The sequence below is a fragment of the Notolepis coatsorum genome (genome assembly GCF_963971535.1).
Source record: "Notolepis coatsorum genome assembly, chromosome: 6".
In the NCBI taxonomy this organism is placed as follows: domain Eukaryota; kingdom Metazoa; phylum Chordata; class Actinopteri; order Aulopiformes; family Paralepididae; genus Notolepis; species Notolepis coatsorum.
The window spans coordinates 115,046,801-115,066,591 of NC_140170.1; the positions used below are offsets into that span (position 1 = coordinate 115,046,801).

The window sequence follows — 19,791 nt, forward strand, 5'->3', positions numbered from 1 at the left end:
GTTCTCACCTTGATTCCAGCGGAACCGTCTCTACCAGGGGGTCCATCGGATCCAGCGTTGCCCTGTCAGACAACAACCTTTGTGTTAGTAATGTCCACTTTCCTGCAGACACGTGTTCATTTATTTCATACTTTATTTCATATGTTTTCTTACATTCAAGTCAATTTCATTAATGAATTATAATCCACAGAAGAAAATCAGTGAATGGAGCATGATATAAACAACATGCATCACACATGCACACATGCATTGACAGAGGTGCATATTGTAGTGAGTGAGTGAGTGAGTGAGTGAGTGAGTGAGTGAGTGAGTGAGTGAGTGAGTGAGTGAGTGAGTGAGTGAGTGAGTGAGTGAGTGGGTGACTGAGTGAGTGAGCATGTGAATTATTCATACATATCTATGAATGTAATAATGTTATTGTGTTGTATTTATGAATATCCCATCAGATGCAGGTCCTCACCTCTCTGCCAGGCTCTCCAGAGGGTCCAGACAGTCCAGGAGGTCCAACAGGTCCAGGGGGTCCACGGTCTCCACTGCCGCCAGGAGCTCCCTGTTTACCAGGCTCACCCTGAGGAAGAAGACAGTGGTGGTTCAGGAGGGGACCGGCAGAGAGATATCGCTACTCTTCTTATTTTGATAATTCAACAAAGCAAAACTAAACAAAACAAGAAAACAAATGTGTCTAATAATCCCAAAAGCATATCTTGTGAGGTGACGTGTACAGTACACTAGCTGTGTGCACGTCCAACCTGTTCTCATCTGAAGACTGAAAGAAACACTGGATGACAGCTGCCAATACTTTGTTGACTAAAGAGCAACGATTCAACCCAACAGGGTCTTCATTGGGCAAATGGTCTTCATTGTCAGGTTGAAACATTGCTTTTGAGTCAATACAGTATTGGGAGTTATAATCCAGTGTCTGGATAATCCTTCAGTAAAGTGACATGTAACAAGAAAATACAATAAAACACAATTAGAGACCGGTTAATTGGTCCAGTATCTGCTGAACACAATGCATCCATCTGTCCATCCATACAAAAAATACAATATAACACAATACATCCATTCATTACATCCATCCATCAATCCATCCACCAATCCATCCATCCATCTATCCATCCATCCATATATCCACCTAGGCATCCATCTATCTATCCATCCACTAACATAAGCTTCTTTTGATTTTTGATGGTTGCCACTATAACCCCCCCCCCCCCCCCATGCATGTACCAGCTTACAGCCTATTCTTTCTTAAATATCATAATGATTGGCTGCTGCCAGGCCATTTGTTCCCATTTCTGACTGCTGAAAAGAATCAACAACACAATTGTAATTTCTGAGCTATGGTGCTACATCACTGTGATGGTTGCATTCTGTAAGAACGTTATAGACTGTGTGGCGGAATAATAACTAGGGATGTCCGATATTATCGGCCTACCGATATTGGCATTAAAATGTGATATCGGAAATGATCGGTATCGGTTTAAAAAAAAAAAAAAATAATAATAATATATATATACTGTCTCAAGGAGCCCCCCCCCCCCCCCCCCCCCCCGCCCCGGCCAGGGGTCTCGCCGGGTCTCTCCTGCCAATTTTCTTTGGTTCCATGTAAGCTGATAAACCTTATCAACTGAGTCTACCTGATTACTCAGCAAGACCGACGGCTTCTCAGTTACAGTGGGTGACAATATTGTCACAAGTGTAAGATTCTGATCAAACTGGCCAGTATCACGTCTTCGTCTGTTTGGCCCTCCATCCAATTCCTCTGCGTTGTGTCATTTTAATGGTCCTGACGTCTCCGATACTGGTAGATAAGATCCTTATCTCCCCCCGTTAGTGCAATCCATAAACCATAATAATTCTCCACTTGCGTAAGAATTCGACACTCCGACACCGTGAAATACCTTATGAGGAGAAGCGTTGTTTTATTGCTATAAACAGAACCTCATAATCAGATGTTATCAGATGTTATCAAATTGTATCGTCCTTGAAGAGTCTATTCTAATGATCTTTCGGTGTGTTCGTCGTTCGTCCTTTTTGTGATTCAGTCCAATAGTGTTCAGGCCTGTTCGTTAGCCTAACCCTCCTCGCGTTAGCCGAAGCTACTGTAATGATGCTGTGGCATTCTCCCTCCCCCCCCCCCTAGATGGTGGAGGAGGAAGAGTCTCTCCTGGTTCCTTCCCTCCCAGTCTCAGTCAGATTCTAGTCTGCCTTACACCCGGAAACACCGTTCGACTCATAGATGTTCGTCGTCGCAACGACGGCCCCGCCTTCTGGTTGTCATGCGACGTGTTGTCATGACAACTGCGTTTAACCTTTACACACACTTCAAAACGTTTCTCTACTGTTGCATTAAAGAGGTCACCCCTCTCCCTCGCTCTGGGCCTCCAGTACACTTGCTCTTATCTGTGTTCTTCCAAGGAATGCAAAACAAAACACCCTCGCTGGCAGTGTATTCAATCCACTGGTCACCGTTCTATCACCGTCTCCTGCTTCCATGCACATTTCGATCTACCATTTTAGCTGTCATCTCTCCCCAATCTATACATCACATACATTGAAAAAGCACCGTTTTCTCTCACAAGGAAAGATGAAATTACATACCTGGGTTCCATCCTAGAGGCAAATCTTTCCTGTGACAAAATGGCATCCAATGTAATCAAAAAAGTCAACCAACGAACTAGATTCTTGTACCGGATCTCCTCTCTGGTAAACAAGAATACCCTGAAGACTCTGGCAGGAGCACTCATTCAAGGGTACTATGACTATGCTTGCACCTCATTCTCCCACACCTGCATCTTTTTACCTATAGGGTACTGTACCACTAAGATAGATAAAGGAGGAATGGACTTAGAAAAAGCGTAAGGAAAATCTGAGCTGCTGCTTCTGCCAGAAGAATCATTAAGAATCTGAATTCATCCAAAGGCTAAAGCAGTCTGTGCTACTGCAGACTCTGATCTCAGTTCAGTTCCAAAGTTCTAATCTGATGGAATGGCTCTCAGGAGGCTGATCACAGGGACAGAAATATTGGTGCCAAAGGCAGCCTGTGGGACATCCAATATCACACATAGATATGGCCTGTGATTATATATTCACTGAACATTACAATGGACTCCAAGCATGACTGTAAACACCTGCACTATAGACGCACTGTGGAAGTGATCATAAGACTTGTGGAAATGTCATACGTAGAGACTGACTGTTGCATCATTAAAACGCACATGCTCTGCTTGAAGTATCCCTGTGAGACCCTCTCTTTCCTTCCACCTCTTTTCATGTGTCTGGTGTCTACATATTTAATGGAAACACCTTGCCTCCAGAGATCCTGGGAGGTAGTGAAAGGATTGTCTTTGTCTGGTGTCATAATCAACCAGCATCAGATCACCAGGGGAAACATCCTGGTGCATAAGAGTCATCCTTGCTGATTCTGATTACTACTTACACTCTCCGTCTGCTCTGTATACTGCGACATATATACTGGAGGAAATATCAAGTTCAATAGAATTCTCTGACATTCGATTTATTTGTATTTATTGTATATCAAGAGCATGGTGAAGGCTGCCATGCAAGGGACCAACCCGATCACCAGGGGCAGTTAGGGGTTAAATAAGTGTCTTGCTCAAGGATGGAAGTCGGAATGAGCCGGAACCGAACTGGGAACCTTCAGGTTACCAGACGACCACTCAACCTCCTGAGCCACTGCATTTTAAGATTAAGATACATTTATTGTCAATTTACATTAGGCAACTGAAATGTATCTTTCTGCATATTCCTCCTGGTTACACATACACACAGTCCTCATATCCCTCCTGGTTACACATACACACAGTCCTCATATCCCTCCTGGTTACACATACACACAGTGCTCATATCCCTCCTGGTTACACATACACAGGGAAAAAAAAAAAAAAAAAAAAAAAATCTAACCCCGACTAACCTTAATGTCATGCACTTGTCCTAATAAACTAACCTACACTGTAACACGCAACACTTTGATGAACATTGTTACTCAGCTGATAGAGTTATACCCTTCTTGCTGTCTTGTCGCACAGAACTTGTAAGTCGCTTTGGATAAAAGCGTCAGCTAAATGACTAAATGTAAATGTAAAATGTAAACATACACACAGTCCTCATATCCCTCCTGGTTACACATACACACAGTGCTCATATCCCTCCTGGTTACACATACACACAGTCCTCATATCCCTCCTGATTACAAATACATTACACACAGTCCTCATATCCCTCCTGATTACACATACATTACACACAGTCCTCATATCCCTCCTGGTTACACATACACAGTCCTCATATCCCTCCTGGTTACACATACATTACACACAGTCCTCATATCCCTCCTGGTTACACATACACACTGTCCTCATATCCCTCCTGGTTACACATACATTACACACAGTCCTCATATCCCTCCTGGTTACACATACACACTGTCCTCATATCCCTCTTGGTTACACATACATTACACACTGTCCTCATATCCCTCCTGGTTACACATACATTACACACAGTCCTCATATCCCTCCTGGTTACACATACACACAGTCCTCATATCCCTCCTGGTTACACATACACACAGTCCTCATCCCTCCTGATTACACATACACACAGTCCTCATATCCCTCCTGATTACACATACACACAGTCCTCATATCCCTCCTGGATGAATAAGTGACATAGAAGATGTGTGCCCCTGCAAGACTATGCTTTAAATGGATTAATCTATACTCATTTAACTGAACATCAGACTGTAAACCGATCGAGCATGTTCACTGGGAAAACACTGTATATTTGTACGTAGTGATACATATATTGCAGTTATATATCGTAATAGCTTACACTCTGCTCGTAGTGGAACATATCCCATATCAGTCTAATACTGAATACATTTCTTCACATGTACACACCCATCCGCCTGGCCACACCCCCATCCGCTCCTCTACATAAGCGGGGATGTGGCCATACTAACAGCTCCTTCCCTATTTTCACCACCGACAAGTGTCTGTATACACCACTTGAGTTTAGTGCCAAAATAGTTGGAAAGGAGCTACGTTGGAGAGAAGGAGCTGCGTTGACATTATATCTTTGTTTTCTCTCTCACTATTTTCGAGGAAATACAGCGATAATGTCTTCGCCACTGGAGTGTCTAGAAGATGATGATCATTCTGACTTCCACTGGTGCTTCGTATTAGGGGCTCGCGTCGCTGAGCAATCCCCGCCGGCATTACCTCCGGCTCTGCAGCTGGACACTTTGCTTGGGAGGTGCTCGGCCGTGTGAGGGCTGACGGCCTCTCTGGGGCGGGTGATGTTTTTGCGACGCGGGCGCCAGGTGTGTCGGTTGTTGGGGGAACGGCTACACAGCTTACGAAGGCCGGCTCCAGGCTGGGATCCTTTTTCGCTGCCACTTAGCGGCGTGGAGGGGGTTCTGGTTTGATGCCCACGTTAATATTAGCTCCTCCTCAAGTAAGAGCTTTGTTTTCCTGGGACCGCGATTCCGAATCTGCGGTTCAATTCCCCGGGTCTCTGGACAAACGGATACCCACTGTCGCCGTGCTGGCCCCAATTTTCAAGATGAAAAGCACCCGGTGCGAGGGAGGTGAGCTTGGTGTTCATTATGAGAATATCTCCATGCTCACGTCGGCTATAGTCCGCGAGGGACTTGTTGCCGGCACCGCTGTGTCTGGTAAACACTGTTCTGAAGAGGGACGTGTGTTGCCTTTTTCCCCTTATTTTCTTCGGATGAGAAGAGGAAAAGACAGCGGCTGTCTGAAGTGTTGGCCTGTATTGCTTTTCTCACGTTGTGCAGTTTTCAGTGGTAGCCGCTTAGCTTGCTTCTGCGTTAGCTAGTGGTTAGTGATAGCCGGGTTGAGCTAATTGTTAGCCAGTTAGCTACCACGTTAGCTACCGGCTTCGCTCGGCTGGGAACGTTAGCTTGATGCTATCAGTTAGCCTAGAGTTAGCTGTTAGCTTGTGCTACAACCATTGGCGTAGCCGTGAGAATAGCAGGCCCTGGCACTCTGACTACGACATCATCTTTGACAGAAGATGTAGTCGGGCCTACACCAAGACCGGCTGCAGGAGGGGGACGTCACGCCGGAGCAAGGCTCCGGCCATAGCTTCTTTTGGCCTAGCCAGCGAGAGGCCTTCGTCAACGTGGTGGACCAACCTGTATTGCGGCCTTTCGTCCTGCGTTCCTTGGTGCAGGTAAGATGTCCATTGGACATTACCCCACTCTTCCTTCCTTCCCCTCCCAAATGTTTTTGTTAATAACAATGTCTTTGTCTACAAAACATGTTACTTCACTACATTTGGAGATACGACGTGTGCTGTGTGTGAATTGTCTTGGTCGCTTGTATAGCTTGGGTAGCGTTGGCCAAGGCTTGTGCCTTTCTCTCTACCTAGGAACAGCGTTGTTTTTTTACGTGAGTAAAAATGAACTGGGTTTTTGTTGTATGATGAGAAGTTGTGTGTGTTCATGTAACGTTAGACAACGTGGCTGAGCCCACAACACATATATTGAAGAATATTAATAATAACAATATTATCATATTGTGGCCCAAGTGTTGTGATAATGTTACCAGGACCTCTCTGATGATTAACACCCCTTAGAAAGTTACTTTCCAGCCTAATGGACCTATCTCAAGCTCCGTCCTCTTTTCTTGAGCCTCCGATCACAACAGTTGCTTTGTTTATCCGAGGGAAGCAACAGTTGTGATTGGAGGATCAAGAAAAGAGGGTGGGGCTTGAGATAGGCCAATTATCACTAAAATACCCACAATGGTAGAGTGACAGTGTATCCATATACCCACAGTATGTACCGTATTTAGCGGTATGCACATCTCCTCTGTACTACTGTAGAACTGTTGCAACTAATGTACCCACTGCACAATATTGATGAGGTACTCATGAAGGCACTTACAGAAGGTCCAGGAAGGCCAGGGAAACCTCTCTCCCCACGCTGTCCTGGCAGACCGACGATACCACGCTGGCCAGCCAGACCCTGAGGACCGGAGGGACCATCGGGACCCTGGGATGGACAGAGAAGGAAGACGAGGGAATGAGGGAATTGTGGGGTTAATATCAACAGTTGTGAATTTTATCTTGTAGTTTTTCTGTTATTGACATTATTTTGAGATCATATTAGTGTGGTATGTGTTTATTGAAATGGTATATCCTCCAAGATGCAGTCCCGGGAGGCCACAACCCGCAATTATGATAATGTAGGTCAGCATCAACCCCCACCTCCCTTTCACCTGCTTGTTCTACAAGAACTGAACCCACTCTGTCATACACCCTGCTGTGCACCAGCAGGGGACCTTCTATACGTTTGTACTATAAATACCTGACTCTGCAGGACATCTGCAACCTATGCTGCACCCGATAAAGGTCCTGATGTCTTGATTTGTGGCGTGAAGATGTTATACGCATGTAGCCTCTTCATGGAGAAGCACACAGCCACTGCCTTTACGCTTGACTTGACTTGAGAGAGAGAGGGCTAGGCTGCCGTCCATTACGAGTGAAGCTGCCTCTCTGGGCCGACATGCATTACTTAAGAGTGGAGTGAACGAAAGGAAGCAAACGCGTGAAAGCATTCCACTTTCAAGTAATGGAAGCCCGTGTCCATCTTCATGGCGTGCAAGGAGATGTGGTTATGGCTTTGTGTGTCAAATCTCACAATCAAAATGTTTTCATCCCTTCAAACATGTTTTTGATTATCCTCAACGATTTTTTTCTACAAAGGTATCTGTCATTTGATTACTGGTTGCACATGCCTAGTAGCCTTGCATACCAGAAAAAGATCTTGCACGGAATCACAACAAATCTGTATGGTGAGTGGTGCAGAGATCTAACTGGGTTTGAGCTACAGAACAAATGTTAAAAAGCTTGACGAACTTACAGGGGGACCATCCTCTCCAGCATCTCCCTTCTCTCCGGAGGTACCAGCGGGTCCACGCAGCCCAGCGTCACCCTGTCTTCCTGAGGGGCCTCCATCTCCCCTCACACCCTTGGGGCCATCTTTACCAGAGGGGCCAGCGGGACCAGAAGGTCCGGGGTTCCCCTGGGAAACACAGGGAGGAAGGAATCATTTAGAATGTCTACATCTTAAAACTCTGGAGGAAGCACACACACGCATGCATGCACGCGCACACACACACACACGCACACAGAACCAATAGGAGCAGAGGAGCTGAATTATTAAAAGGTAAATGACGACCCTAAAACCTTTTAAATAAAACTTTTAAATGGTCACAGTTCAAGAGTTTGTTTGCTGAAATTCCCACTTTAGTTTAAACTTCATTATCCACACTTATCATAATGATCTTTTTCACATAATTTTACCATAATGTGATTCTACAAAAGCAAACAAAAGTGTTCTTTTACATGCAAATCCCTAATAAAACACCACAGAAGAATATTATGGGGAAATAATGATGAATAATGAAAAAATTGAATGAATGGAACTCAAGTGTTAGTTCAGGCAAGACACAGCCATCATTTAGTACAAATAGGAAGGTGGACCCAGAAGCAGCTGAATGGGGTTTTGCCTAGAAAATAAATTATGGTTTTACTCATCTAGTTGATATTTCAAATGATGAGAGTTGTACTGTGAAGCAATTCCAAATGTCATTCATATAGTTCATCTGAATTTATTTTCAACAATCAAACTTGCGGCGCAAAATACAACCATCGTCATTTGAAATAACAGCCTGCTAGATGAGTACAACCACTGTGGGATTCAAATGAGTGTATTCAACCTTACATAAAGATGATATTATGTCTATAGGAAAACTCTATTCAACTGTGACTGTGATTTAACTAAATGGCTCAGATTGATCAGAGATGCGCACCAATCATGATCAAACGTGGTTGAAACCCTGACAACAAGGTGATGTATTTAAGCTGTTTCGCCTATCACTCATCTGTGAATCGAACTGCACGCTGCTCGCTGCTGCATGGCATTGGTAAAACTCTCAACCCTCAACATCCCAACCTCCACCTGCAATTAACCTAATCCATCATGTAGTAGATATGCTCTCTACTCTATATTGCTACTCTATATGCTGGCTTATTGTGTCTTTCAACATTGACAGTGTCACATCATCGGAGGGTGTGTGTCTCTGGCTCTGTTCTGAATGTACCCAATAGGGGGTTTATTATTTACACACTCAGCCTAATGAATGAATGCATTTTTTTTATTTTACGGTCTTATTTACAGACAAATCAAAAACACCTGTGTGGACTTGCAATTTTTTTTTTTAAATAAATAGAAAATCACAAATGTACATAATAAGGCAAGCTCACACAAAATCCAAAACCAACGACCGAAAAAAAGGAATAGGCTGAAGCACATGCTTATTTTTGCCTATCCTTACAAATTCTTAAAAACGAAATATATTTTAATATAAGAAAGAAAAACTTAAAATATGCTGCAAGATATAATTCTTTTTTTAAAGAAAAAAACAAATGTTTGATGTTTTACTCAAAACTATACTCCTGAATTATTTTTTTAAATCTCCCCTGAGAAGTACACAACTTCAACCCGTCACTAAGGCTATTCCATAATTTATAATCTGTTGTATACTTGCATGGATTTGTTCAGAGAGCTTCTTGAGAGCAGAGCCTATGTCCCCAAATACAATTGTATAACCATGTGTGCTGTATGTCTTCTTTAATGACGGGAGTGTTCCTGACTGAATAAGTGATGAGATTGAAATCCTGTATTGGTTGAGTGAGAATGCTGTGACACATATCACTCCTGCATACACACATTAAAATTCACTGTAATATCAATGAATACATAATGGTTTGAAGGAGATATCTCAGCAGTATAATGCAATTAAACTACCAGCGAGTGTTATTAACTCCTTTGAGCCCAGTCTCTGATATATCTTTGCGGCTATGATTGCAAACAAAAAAAATTGTTTTTATAAACAATTACTAATATCTAGGGCAGGGCTCTGCTGCTCAATCTGAACTAGAGAAGTGCCTCCATTGCCATGTGTTTGTGTTTAAGTGGCAGGGCTACCCTTTGGTTTACATTAGGAGTAATGGTCATTATACTGATGGTGTGAGATGTGGTCAGAAGGGTTTCTCTGTGTATTCGATAGGAAACTGAACTTACATTGGGACCAGGGGGCCCGACTCTGCCAGCAGCACCAGGGAAACCAGTGGCACCCTGAAAACAAGAGAGAGGGACAAGCCATTTGAATATGCTGTATCATAACAGCAACACAATGACATTCCAATTACTGTATTCACATTATGGTTTATACAGCCACAATATATATGGCAATTCAAGCATCTCATGTTTTAAGATGTAGTAAAATACCAAAGAATGAGTCTAATGACTGAAGATCAAACAACAACAATAACAACAACAACAACAACAACAACAACAACAACAACAACAACAAAGATAAGACTTACAGGAGGTCCTTGAGCACCGCGAGCACCTTTAGGTCCAGAAACACCGGTTGGACCCTGAAATAGAAAACATATTCTTTAACTGTCTGAAACTGTCTGAGCAAAAGATGAAATGTCACACTTTCAGCTGCTTTGAAATTCCGTTGGATTCCATTTGAGGTGTGCTTCAAACTCTACACGATTTATTCTTACACTGGAACAGCACATTTACGGGCAAACAGAGACCAATTTTCCAGACAGACACAGTAGGGATTACTACTTCTGTGCTCTCCCCGGCAATTCCAGGTCGCAATGCACAGTTCCAGCAGCTGAAATGTTTCCAAAAACATTCAGATTCTTGCTGAAAAACAAATCTTTCAATAGTTTCTGTGAAGAATCCATTTTTGAATGGTGCCTGTCTTGCCGTTGCACAAGATCTTTGCTGACTGAAATAACAATTTGGCTTATGAAAGCTTTGTAGATATGTTGCCCTCTGGTTTAACCGTTTCCGGGCCAACCACGGACATGTCCGTGTTTCGGATCCAACGCTAGAGGGCCAACCGTGGCTAGGTTGTTTTTAGCTTTTATTCCATTTTAATAACCTACTCGATGTCACCGAGCGGCACTGCAGAAGTACCCTACTCTTTGAATTCGAAAAAGTGCATTACCGGCCAGATCCTCGTAGGGGCGCTGTCTCGATAATGCAGTGTTCCCTGTGGCAGAAGTTGTCTTGTTTTTTCTGGATCTTCAATGTAGTTTTCTGCTAACCTGAAGCTATGCCTGTAGCATGTAGCACGGAATACGTTTTGGGATGCGGATTTCAGTGTGCAGTAAAGGAATATATGATCAGCCAATGGACATATCGATCTACCAGATGGCGATCGATAACTGGGAAATCCTTTTTGCAGTCCAACCGGTCACAGGTAAGATCGATTTGACGTCAATTTCATGTTGATCGGGCCTTGTTTTGATAGCCATCCACCCGGTCAGCGAATGTGGCTACTGAAGCTAATGCCGTTATTGGTAATCAATAATCAGAAACGACGTCCCCCGCCCCCCCCCCCCCCCTTTCATGCATTCATGGTGGACCATCATATCGATCATATGCAGTTTGATTTTTCTTTTTTCTTTAAGCCATTTTGAAGGGACGGTTTATGGTCTCAATTGACACTGAGAATGGACAGATAGCAATACTATAAAGTATAGATTTAGCTCTACAAACAGCCTCACAAACTATGCAAGTCTGTTTTGAAATGCTGGCCGTCTAGAGTGATATTAGATGGCCCCAAATGGCCCCGAATGTGTTAAGGAAACCAGAAGAGAAAACCAACTTGGTTTGGTCAGGCTGTGTTAAAACACCCACCGATGGTCCGGGAGCACCAGATGGTCCCTGGGGTCCAGGGGCACCAGCATCACCTTTCTGTCCACCCTCTCCCTGATCTCCCTTCAGTCCAGGCTGGCCATCAGTACCCTGAGGGGGAACACACACAAAAAGACTAGGTAAACACACACTGTTTATACAGTAACACAGCATCACAATGTAGGCAATGGCCCCGGGCCCTATCCTTTTTTGAATAACACCGTCACCTGGGTTGTTGCAGACAACCTTGCACTTCTGTTGCATAACTATCCTATTTACACATCCCTGCATATCATCAGCTCAGGTTGTTGTTGCATGAGTGAAGGGGAGGTTGATACTAGTTCAGTTTGCTACAAGTTATTTTTGAATGCTAGGCTTTTAGGGAATGTTGGAAAACTTAAGGGATACGTTACATTCTGAACTCCAGTTGGTTATTGCTCTTCACCAGGGCAGCCACTGGTGAAAATGTTTAGTTTGAGCCTCAGTTTCTCTTTAATGGGATGTGAGCACTGTTAGATTTCCTGGTTCAAACCACAAGGGTCACAGCTAGTTCCTAGCTTTCAGATGGTATTATGTTTATGGCCTATGTTTACGTCATCATATTTATCAGCCATCGTCTGGGGATTATGTACTAAATAAGTCTAGGATTGCTGCAATGTAGTCAAGGTTGTACAAGTGGTACAATGTGTTGGGGATCCCACCTCTGAGTGCAAACACATATAAAGTCTATGGCTGGTCAATGTGGAGAAAATGTATATCAGGATAATCCGTAGTAATGTTTTTCTATACCAATACGTATCATTATAGAATCTTAGGTATGGAAAATCATGTCACCAATTCAATGACTGCATGGTAATGTGAGTGTTATATCAAATTTTCAGCAATTTTCTGTTGACCTTTTCATATTTCAGAAATCATTAAAGAATTGATTGTGATTGTGATGGATTTAGAATCCATCAAAATGTGTTTGATCTTCTATTTTGGTGTTTGTGATAATTAAGAGAGTCTCGGAAACCCTTGAATAGTTATTCATTATGACATACAGAAATTCAATAAATCAATCAATAAATCCCAACCTGGTAAAGAAAACACTCTCATGACAAATAGCAGCGGCCCATTTCAGCAAAACAATATGGTGAGAAATATTTTGACACACGTGCATTTGGGAGGATGCAGCTTATCATGTCACCCCTGAGTCCTGGCTAGAGACCAAATGATTGGTACTGAGTGGCACAAGACTTTCAAATGGATAACTATCTAATACCTGCCTTCCTGCCTCTAGTCTTATATTATACTGCAGGAACAAGACATATGTTCAAAAGGTAAAACAATATATTGGGGGATAGCACAGAGGTAGAGATAACTAATATTAGTCTCTGCAGAAACGAGACAGAAGGCTCGAAGAGGAGGCTTATAAATAAGTAGACTGTATTTTAGATTACGCCTGTCAGGAGATGATAACTATGTTCTCTTTGCTTATGTTTTGTTGGATATAGAAAAAGCTGTAGTCTCATTCTCAAGATCAATAACAAATAAATAATGGATCATAAGGTAAACTGTATTCCATCTAGAGTACATACAGTAGAAACTAAAGAATAGGGCAGTGAATTCAGTGATCATATGTAAATACATAAATGGAGCAGTTTCAAGCTTTATATCTTGATGCCAGCATAGATTAGATTATAGGACTTAATTTTAGTTTTAGTAGAAAGACTTGATTCAATGGTGTAAGATTCTATGAATTATATTTCAAAGTAGATGTTTAGCTTTAAAGCCCTACATGTAGAATTCTCAACAATAATATATCATATTACATAAAATGATCAGATCATAACTTGGTATAACTACTATAAACAAATGAAGCCATTGCCGAGACGATTGGTAGAATAATTCATATTCATTACTAACATGAAGTTTCTTTTAGTTGGTAACGTTTTCTTTGAAAAGGCTTCCTTTGTGCCAATAACAATCCACTCCTATGGATTGGTCATGTTCTCGTCGATACTTGTCTCAGCAATGATATATTGATATTGAAGTTGATTTGCTTTGTGTTCTATTGTAAACAGCAAAGCATGCCAAAAGGGAGGCACACGCAGAGATGCAATTGACCAATATCAAGCCAATCACCACTATTACTTTCAAACTGTTGCAAACAACGTTTGTCTGAGGGAAGCAACAGTTGTGATTGGAGGATCAAGAAAAGAGGGTGGGGCTCGGGATTGCAATGCTCAATAACAGCACCCCCCCAGGAAGACGACTATTGAACCATGAGGTGTGATTGTCTTGTGTGCCGACTGCCGACATGAACTCCTCTCTCCTCATGAAAGTCTGCGGTTTGTTTGGGGAGTACAACGCCACCATTTTACCTTAATATAATAAAGTGTTGTGGTTAACTCATTGCTGTCATTATGAGTTAGGTAATTATATTACTTAAATGAACAACTTAGCAATATAAATACATCAGTTTGGAATTGGTTTGTCTTTATTACATTAACTTTTTCAGTGTTATGTAGGCTACATATATATATATATTTTTTTATCTCTCTTTCTCCGATTTTTCTCTGTTTTCTCCCCGTCCCAATTTAGTCGTTGTGCCAATCCCCCCCCCCCCCCCTCCCCTCCCCTACCTGGTTGTTGTGCGCATGTTCTCCTACTGGTCGGTACAAGGGAACCCGGAAGTATCCGCACGCTTCCTCCGACACGTGCGGCGACAGCCAGGGGCTCTCTTCTCACCTGGCAGCGAGGGCTCTCATTGGTGAAGTGTAACGCGTGGGAGGTCACGCTGCCTTCCTCAAGTCCTGCCTCCGCTGAGCAAGCGCCCAGACCTGACCTGTAGGCGTCGCTGTCCACAACGCCAGTTTCCCACCCACGGCTTCCCTCCCCCTAACCCAGCCAAACGAGTTAGTATAGTGATCAGCCCAAGCCAAGGCAATGCTGACTCCGGGAGTCGAGACCGCAGCCTCTTGCATTGGTGACGAGCGCAATCTCCGTTACGCCACCTGACCGCCCTGTAGGCTACATATCTTTAAAGCTATGCTGTAAAAAGGGGAGTCTTGATGGATGAGCTTATGCTATGAAATTGTTGTTGTTGCTGCCATACTTACAGGGGGTCCAGCAAAGCCAGCAGGTCCAGGAGGTCCAGTCTCACCCCTGTCACCCTGGGAGAGAGAGAGAGAGAGAGAGCGAGAGAGAGAGAGAGAGAGAGAGAGAGAGAGGAGAGAGAGAGAGAGAGAGAGAGAGAGAGAGAGAGAGAGAGAGAGAGAGAGAGAGAGAGAGAGAGAGGGGGGGGGGGGGGGGGGGGGACAGAAAGGTCAGCGGTCAATCTTGGTTGGTACTGTACAGTAAGAGTCCTCAAGGTGAGGTGATGTCAAGCTTATGTACAGGAAGTGGTTGGTTTGATCAGAATTAGCAAGAGGGATGTTGTGAAGGTAAAGCATTTATATCTATTTATTTTCTTCCCTAAAATAAAGGGGTTACATGTAATGTAACAAGAGAACGCCATCCCCTTTTCATCCCTTCTCAATTTGACCCCCTAGAAATCGGGAATCTTGTTTCTACATACAATATCTAACTGTCTCTGGAACTTTGAGTGTGCTGTGAGTACATCAACCGAAGTTATAACTGTCTGAACAACTGATAATGAATATAATGTTGTGATGTCACATTGGTTGTATCGTCTAATGTCCGTCGGTTGTACTGTCTTCACATTATGTCACGTATCCTGTGCATTAGAACTGTTAGACTGTCGTATCTGCCAGAGTACATAACCACACAACCGTTGTGATTGTGATTGTGATATATTGTGTAGGTTTATGTGTGAACTTACAGGAGTACCGCGGGCACCAGGAGCTCCAGAAGGACCTGAAGGACCAGATTCACCCTAGAGGAGGAGGCAGAAGGATCGGTCACACACATCATCCAGCTATGAACAAGCAATTCAGATATATAGCCAGTGGCAAACGTATTGGACAGTGAGCTGAAGTTGGTCCTCTTCTACAGTGTAATACTGTGTGAATTTAGCTAGATTTAGTTTTTGATTACTTCTTCTTCTTCTTCTTCTTCTTATTATTATGGGCCTCCATGTATATCCATGCTTAAACTGTAGTTCCAGTGATAAAAACCAACATTAGGTTATGGTCCCAAAATGTAAGCTATTGGCGGTACAATACAGAGGATGAGAAGAATAGAACACAATGCTTACCTTTTCTCCGTTGGGACCGCCAGGGCCAGGAGGGCCGATGGGACCGGTGAGACCCTAGAGAACAGGAAGGCAAACGGAAAACACTGTTACAATTAATGTCAGACATCTTAATATTTATCTCATACCTGAAAACAACCCTGAATGTTTTTGACTGGTGTGAGAGGTGGATGACGTGAATTACATCCCCAGTTGAATGTTGAGCATCCGTTGCCCTGGTGACGTAGGGTGATTGACGTGAACAAAACAAAGCGGATGATGATCACTCACCCTAGAGCCGTCTTTGCCGGGGGCCCCCTCGGGTCCTTTCTCACCATTGTCACCCTAAGAGACAGAAATAAACAAAGGTCTGTATCAATCATGGGTGGAGGGGGAGGGGAATCACAATACAATTGCTATTCATTGAGGACTTGGTCTCCTGTCAAAATTCAATATTCTGTTGACGCTGTGGTCCGGTCTTGTCCAACTCACTCTGTCTCCCTTGGGTCCGGGAATGCCTGAAGCTCCTCTCTCTCCAGGCATGCCCTGCAGGCCGGGGGGGCCCTGGGCTCCACCAGTTCCCACTGGGCCAATGGCTCCCTGTTATGAGAGAGAGAGAGAGAAAGAGAGAGAGAGAGAGCGAGAGAGAGAGAGAGAGAGAGAGAGAGAGAGAGAGAGAGAGAGAGAGAGAGAGAGAGAGAGAGAGGGTTGTTATTATAAATTCATTGCCATTCTATTGAAACTATTTTCAAAAGCGAGAGAGAAAGAGAGAGATTAAGAGAGAAAGGAACATTAAGGAGAGAACATTACGGAACAGTACGGTATTGAGCCGTACTGTATTGTACCCATTCTGCAATCTGTTAATAAAGTTTTCAATCAATCAATAAATCAATAAATCAATCAATCAATCAATCAATCAATCAATCAATCAATCAATCAATCAATCAACATCACCAGTCAGTCACAGTGTGAGAAGTTACCCCACCAGACAACAAAGACACGTGCACACATCCTGTCTGAGAGGCTACAGTAGTTTGGAGGTGTCACACAATGGGAGAGGTCTGCATACTGTTGGATGCTAATAGGCCTACTTCCAAAGATTATAATGGCCCAGTCAGGATTTTTCCAGGGTATTTTGGGGTATACTGAAATACATAGTTCATGTTGGTAGGAAATAACACACCTTTTACAGCTTCAAAAGACAATATAAAACCCACGTTTAGTTTTTGCATTCTGTTAAACTGCACACCAGGGCTGACCTTTGAATTTTAGGCTTTATAAAAGCAGCACAATGAATACAAATCTGTCAGTGCCGAGTCCGACCTCATCTTAAATAACAAACAGCATTGCTTGTTGTAATTAACAAAGAGAGGCAGAGTTGATTTTGCACCAATTTTTCTTTTTAATTTCTTAATAAAAAAAAAATATATATTCTAATTTTATTTTCATATTCAAATCCCATGCCCATCGAACGAAGCTTCAAAGTATTTAAGACAGCCCTACTGCACACTCAAGATTTTTTTTTGTTAAATGTTTTTATGTTAAGCTTTAGTCATATTGTACACACAGTCCATTTCTCCTCTACCAACACAGCTACCATCACACCAACACCGCTACCATCACACCAACACCACTACCATCACACCAACACCACTACCATCACACCAACACTGCTACCATCACACCAACACCACTACCATCACTGCTACCATAACACCAACACCACTACCATCACACCAACACTCCTACCTTCCCACCAACACCACTACCATCACACCAACACCACTACCATCACACCAATGCTGATACCATCACACCAACACTGCTACCATCACACCAACACTGCTACCATCACACCAACACTGCTACCATCACACCAACACCACTACCATCACACCAACACTGCTACTGCTACCATCACACCAACACTGCTACCATCACACCAACACTGCTACCATCACACCAACACTGCTACCATCACAACAACACTGCTACCATCACACCAACACTGCTACCTTCACACCAACACTGCTAGCATCACGCCAACACTGCTACCATCACACCAACACTGCTAGCATCACACCAACACTGCTACCATCACACCAACACTGCTACCATCACACCAACACTGCTACCATCACACCAACACCACTACCATCACACCAACACTGCTACCATCACACCAACACTGCTACCATCACACCAACACCACTACCATCACACCAACACTGCTACCATCACACCAACACTGCTACCTTCACACCAACACTGCTACCTTCACACCAACACTGCTACATTCACACCAACACTGCTACCTTCACACCAACATTGCTACCATCACAACAACACTGCTACCTTCACACCAACAACCCCAACTTTACACCAACACTGCTACCATCACAACAACACTGTTACCATCACAACAACACTGCTACCATCACAACAACACTGCTACCTTCACACCAACAACATTACCTTCAGTCCAACACCACTACCATCACACCAACACCACTACCATCACACCAACACCGCTACCATCACACCAACACCACTACCATCACAGCAACACCACAGCAACACCACTACCTTCACACCAACACCACTACCATCACACCAACACCACTACCATCACACCAACACCACTACCATCACACCAACACCACTACCATCACACCAACACTGCTACCTTCATACCAACACCACTACCATCACACCAACACCACTACCATCACACCAACACCACTACCATCACACCAACACTGCTACCATCACACCAACACTGCTACCATCACACCAACACCACTACCATCACACCAACACCACTACCATCACACCAACACTGCTACCATCACACCAACACCACTACCATCACACCAACACTGCTACCATCACACCAACACTGCTACCATCACACCAACACCACTACCATCACACCAACACCACTACCATCACACCAACACCACTACCATCACACCAACACTGCTACCATCACACCAACACTGCTACCATCACACCAACACCACTACCATCACACCAACACCACTACCATCACACCAACACTGCTACCATCACACTAACACTGCTACCATCACACCAACAACGCTACCATCACACCAACACTACTACCATCACACCAACAACGCTACCATCACACCAACACTGCTACCATCACACCAACACTGCTACCATCACACCAACACTGCTACCATCACACCAACACTGCTACCTTCACATCAACACTGCTACCTTCACACCAACACTGCTACCACCACACCAACACTGCTACCACACTGCTACCATCACACCAACACTGCTACCATCACACCAACACTGCTACCATCACACCAACACTGCTACCATCACAACAACACTGCTACCTTCACACCAACACAGCTACCATCACAACAACACTGCTACCATCACACCAACACTGCTACCATCACAACAACACTGCTACCATCACACCAACACTGCTACCATCACACCAACACTGCTACCTACACAACAACACTGCTACCATCACACCAACACTGCTACCATCACACCAACACTGCTACCATCACACCAACACTGCTACCTTCACACCAACACTGCTACCATCACACCAACACTGCTACCATCACACCAACACTGCTACCATCACAACAACACTGCTACCATCACACCAACACCACTACCATCACACCAACACCACTACCATCACACCAACACTGCTATCATCACACCAACACTGCTACCTACACAACAACACTGCTACCATCACACCAACACTGCTACCATCACACCAACACTGCTACCATCACACCAACACAGCTACCATCACACCAACACT

The 19,791-nt window shown here is 43.7% G+C and overlaps 1 protein-coding gene across 1 annotated transcript in view; it reads right to left on the reverse strand.

Moving 5' to 3' along the window:
* Window positions 1–19,791, reverse strand: part of col2a1b (collagen, type II, alpha 1b) — a gene marked incomplete at its 5' end in the record, with an annotated part of 118,471 nt that overhangs the window by 9,652 nt on the left and 89,028 nt on the right. The window contains 12 exon segments of the mRNA XM_084315727.1: window positions 9–62; window positions 461–568; window positions 6,938–7,045; window positions 7,916–8,077; window positions 10,142–10,195; window positions 10,447–10,500; window positions 11,786–11,893; window positions 14,887–14,940; window positions 15,609–15,662; window positions 15,984–16,037; window positions 16,251–16,304; window positions 16,452–16,559. Of these exon segments, the coding sequence (XP_084171853.1) occupies window positions 9–62; window positions 461–568; window positions 6,938–7,045; window positions 7,916–8,077; window positions 10,142–10,195; window positions 10,447–10,500; window positions 11,786–11,893; window positions 14,887–14,940; window positions 15,609–15,662; window positions 15,984–16,037; window positions 16,251–16,304; window positions 16,452–16,559 (972 nt within the window).